The sequence below is a fragment of the Saccopteryx leptura genome, chromosome 10 (assembly GCF_036850995.1).
Source record: "Saccopteryx leptura isolate mSacLep1 chromosome 10, mSacLep1_pri_phased_curated, whole genome shotgun sequence".
NCBI lineage: Eukaryota > Metazoa > Chordata > Mammalia > Chiroptera > Emballonuridae > Saccopteryx > Saccopteryx leptura.
In genome coordinates this window covers 6,342,544-6,346,533 of record NC_089512.1, presented here as the reverse complement: position 1 = coordinate 6,346,533, position 3,990 = coordinate 6,342,544, and the positions used below count along the sequence as shown (strand labels likewise).

Genomic DNA, 3,990 nt, shown 5'->3' with positions numbered 1-3,990 from the left:
CCGCCCGGGCAGCGGTGACGTAGAACCAAGCGGGCCAATCGGATGCCATATACGTGGCACGGCCACCGGCGCCAGAGCGCCGGGGCGCGGCTCCGGCAGACGTAGCCAATGAGAGCCCGAGCGCGCCCGGCTGCCATGGGGACCGCAACCCGACCCGCGGGCCAGCTGGCCATTGGTGGGTCCAAAGGCGGAACTGGCGCCAAGGGTGAGACTGTCTTCTCTCCTGATGCCTGCCGAGTCTGCCGCCGCCCCGCTGCTCGGCCGCGGAGGAGCAAACTAGAGCCAGGGCCGCCTCGTCTTTCCGGAAGCCGCGTGGTCTTCGCAAAAAGACGCGGACACACCTGAGTTTCTAGAGGCTTTATTTTGACATACACGACCTCAGACACAAGCGGGGTGGGCAGCGCTAGGTGTACAGAAGAGAGAGGTGTTCCTCCGAGCACCCCGTCCCCTCCTTTGCGTCCCGAGAACGCGCAGCTGCGCCAGGATGGCCGGAGCCACGTGTCGTATCCCGGCGCAAGCCTCGGGTGGCGTGGACAGGAAGGTGGAGCAAGAAAGCGATTCCCAGAGGCGAAGCTTACAGTTTGGGGGGTGGGGGTGAAGCAAAGGGTTCTCCCAATTTGTTTCCTCATTAAACTATATTTTAAACCGGCACAAAGAAAACCAAATTGGACAGCTTTAACGTTCAAAGCAATCTGCATCTGAGGGGAGTGCACCTGGCCAGGTGTGAGCGAATGAGCAGCGGCTACTCAACTAGCCTAGGCCTTTGGCCCCTTAGGGGAGTCCCCACGCCCACTGCACAGGTCCCAGTGTGAGGGAGGGGTTGGGTCCCCGGCAAATTGCTATACTGGTCCCCTTCCTCTTTAAGCACCGCCCGATCCCACTCCCCATGGGGGCTGGTGTCACTTGGCCCAAGGAAGCACTATAGAGAGGGGTCACTTGAGTGCCCCAACCGTGATCCCACGTTGCACTTTGGTCCCAAGTTGGGGCTGGGAAGGCAGGGCCTGGCAGGGACAAGGCTCTGGCAGAGCAGTGAGAAAACATGGTGGAGAGCACGGGCACACTTACACACATGCCCACCAACCACCAGATAATGGGGCTGGGTCTCCAAGTGTCAAAAGTGCTGAAAAGAGGGGACCCACCCTGGGGGAAAGCAGCAAATCCCAGGCTCTCTGCTCCTTTTAGTGTCAGGAAAACACTAATTATAAGTAGGTACAGCCTCTTGCAATGAAGAGCAAGAGGGGTGGCATCTGCTCCCAGAGGACCTCAGGAGACACAGCACACCTCCAGGCTACAGATGTCCCATCAGAGGTATCCCAAGTGGCCCTGTCTCAGCCTCTGCCCTGCCTGGAAATGACTGTCTACACTAATGAAGAGCTATTGCTCCTCTGGCTGAAGCCACAAAATAGTACAGGAGAGAAGACGGTTGTTACAGACCAAAACAGGCAAGCTGTCCCTCCCAGCCCCAAGGAATGGGAACCTGCCCACCACTGGCACCAGGGTCAGAGGGCTGAGAGATGGGACCAATCAAGGAGCCCATTTAACATATGTGAGGCCGCATCTAAGGACCAGGACACTAATCCCTCAGTTACCAAGGCCCCTCACAGAAACAGGCTAGCAAGCTTAACCTTTAATGCCCAAAGACATACCCAAAGTGACAATGACAGTGACCCTAGGTGCAGAGGCGAGGGCACTAACCTTGGCAATGGTTAGGAGAGTGCAGTGTCACCTCCTAAGCCACATGTGTTAGAGGTGGCAGGTCCCTGTGCCATTAAAGGCTGGCAGCAAAGTCTAAAACCATGGGGCAGGAAGGACCGGGTAGCTCCTTGACCTTCATGGTACCACTGTCAGTGCTGGGTATTGAGGGGCCACACGCCAGGCCTGCAGAGAGGGCGCTGGCCAGCAGGGAGCGCCCACTACAATGATTCTGCTACCAGTTCTTTGTAACAAGGCAGCACTTGCTGGAGAAGGGCAACAGCGGCAAACGCTCACCTCAGAAATGGGAGAAAATATTTTGCTGAGGAAAGCATGAAGGAAATGAATATTTACTAATAAACAAGGCTATACTCCAGGGAAGGATCCCAAGAGACAGGGGCTGGCAGATGGACAAGTGGACAGACGGATGGACCCCAGGACTGGTGAGACAGAACTCTCATTAGCAGAACTTGGGCACCTACACCCACGGACACCGTCCCCATGTGCAGACAAGCTTAAAGCTCTGCCCCTCAAGCCTGGAGCGCCTCCCAGTGGGATGCCGCCTTGAGCTCGGCCTGAGGAGAGGGAAGACCCTGAGCGGACCGCAGCCCAAGCCCTGGGAGGGGCAGCCCATCCGGAGGCAGCACAGCTGCCCGAGCTAGAGGCAGAGGACTCCCACCCACAGCACAAGAACTGCAACACTGTCTTGGCCAGAGCCACCACTGGCCCTCCACAGCACTAGAGCAGGGCCCCTGCAGTGGGGCAGGAAGGACTGGGCTCCTTGAGCGAGGGAGCTCAGTAAGAAAGGCTGGCTGGGGCATACAGGCAGGAGTAGGTGCAAGTGCCAAAGGAGCCTGAGAACCCCAGGGCCTGCCTTCTGCCATGAGCTGACACGCGCCCAGCTCCATGAATCTAGCCTCATGCCAAGAACAGAACCAAGGATGGGTCTTGTACTGCCTCGGAGGCATCAAAAAGCACTGACACCCACGACACTAGAATACACCCCCCTAGAGATGGAAACCCAAACTCTATTTTGGAGGAAGAGGGGATGAGTGGGCATGGAGTGGCTCTATGCAGGCTCCAGGCTTCACCCCACAACCTGCAGGGCCCTGCAGCCACAGACCCTAAAAACCTAGGCAAGAGGAACCAATGTCCAAGGGCACTCTGTCCCTGCTGCCAGGCCCGCCAGGGGCACCTCTTCTAGGTCAGTCTGGACACAGCAGTCAGAGCTGTAGCGCTAAGAAGCCTGGCTAAGAGGATGTGTGTTCTGCTCTCCTCTTTATATATATGGATTCCAGGCTACAGCTAAAAACATTTCTTTTAGTTTACACCCAAGAGAAATATAACCCTTTCAAAGCAAGTCTGTGTGTCCTCACGGCAAGTTCAGGTCAGTGGTCCCTGCCTGCGGGTGCAGAGGAAGTCGGTGCTGGGCCCACAGCTGGGCCTACTGGTTCTCGTCCCGCATCTGCTCCATGATGCCGATGAGGCTCTCCAGGCCGAACACATAGCCTCGGTCGGGCCCGTCATGCACGGTAGGGTCATCCCGGAAGCCCTGGAACGTGCTGTGTGCAAAGTCGATCATGCGGACATCCACCTTGGGTGGGGAGGAGGAGCCCGCCTCGGGGCCGGTGCTGCTGGGGCTGGTGCTAGGGCCGCAGGGCGCTGCCAGCTCAGGCAGCCCCGAGTCCAGCTGCTTGAGACGCAGCTCGGAGCGGCGGTCCAGGCAGGACTCGGGCCAGCACTCCTTGCCGTCGTAGATAATGAGCAGGGAACTGGAGTAGAAGCGGTACGAGGCCTGCCGCTCCAGCACCGCCTTCAGGCCCTGCAGTTTGCTCAGGATGGGCTCGAAAAGGTCACGTCGCAGGTCCAAGCCGTTGTGCAGGTACTGATAGAGGGCATTGCGGAAGCCTTCAATGGACAGCCCGCGGCCATAGTACTTGTTCCTGCAGAGGTAATGCCCGGTGTCCAGCTGGTACACCTGAAAGCCAGGACACAAAGGTGAGTGCCAGGTTGTCTGATGACCTCCCCGTGGCCTGAGCAAGCTCGGTCTGGGAGGTACTTCTGCTCAGCCCACAGCGGGGGCGGGCAAATCCGGCTCAGCCTCGGTGCTCCTGTAGTCAAGCCAGGGGAGGGGCCAGGCCTGCCGGGCTGGGGCCTCAGCCATCCCTTCAAAATCCTTTCCCACATGGCCCTGTAGATAGCCGGACTCAATCTAGAGACAAGTCACTCGCCCCCACCATCAAGGCCACCAGCTGTCGTGGCAGCTGTCCTGGAGCCCAGCCAGTCCCCAGGCAGAGG

The 3,990-nt window shown here is 58.5% G+C and overlaps 1 protein-coding gene across 1 annotated transcript in view; it reads right to left on the bottom strand.

Moving 5' to 3' along the window:
- Positions 1 to 342: 342 nt before the first annotated feature.
- Positions 343 to 3,990, bottom strand: part of IP6K1 (inositol hexakisphosphate kinase 1) — a 42,685-nt gene continuing 39,037 nt past the window's right edge. The window contains exon 6 of the mRNA XM_066351966.1: positions 343 to 3,670. Within this exon, the coding sequence (XP_066208063.1) occupies positions 3,137 to 3,670 (534 nt within the window). The 3' untranslated portion in view covers positions 343 to 3,136. The remainder of the gene's footprint in view (positions 3,671 to 3,990) is intronic.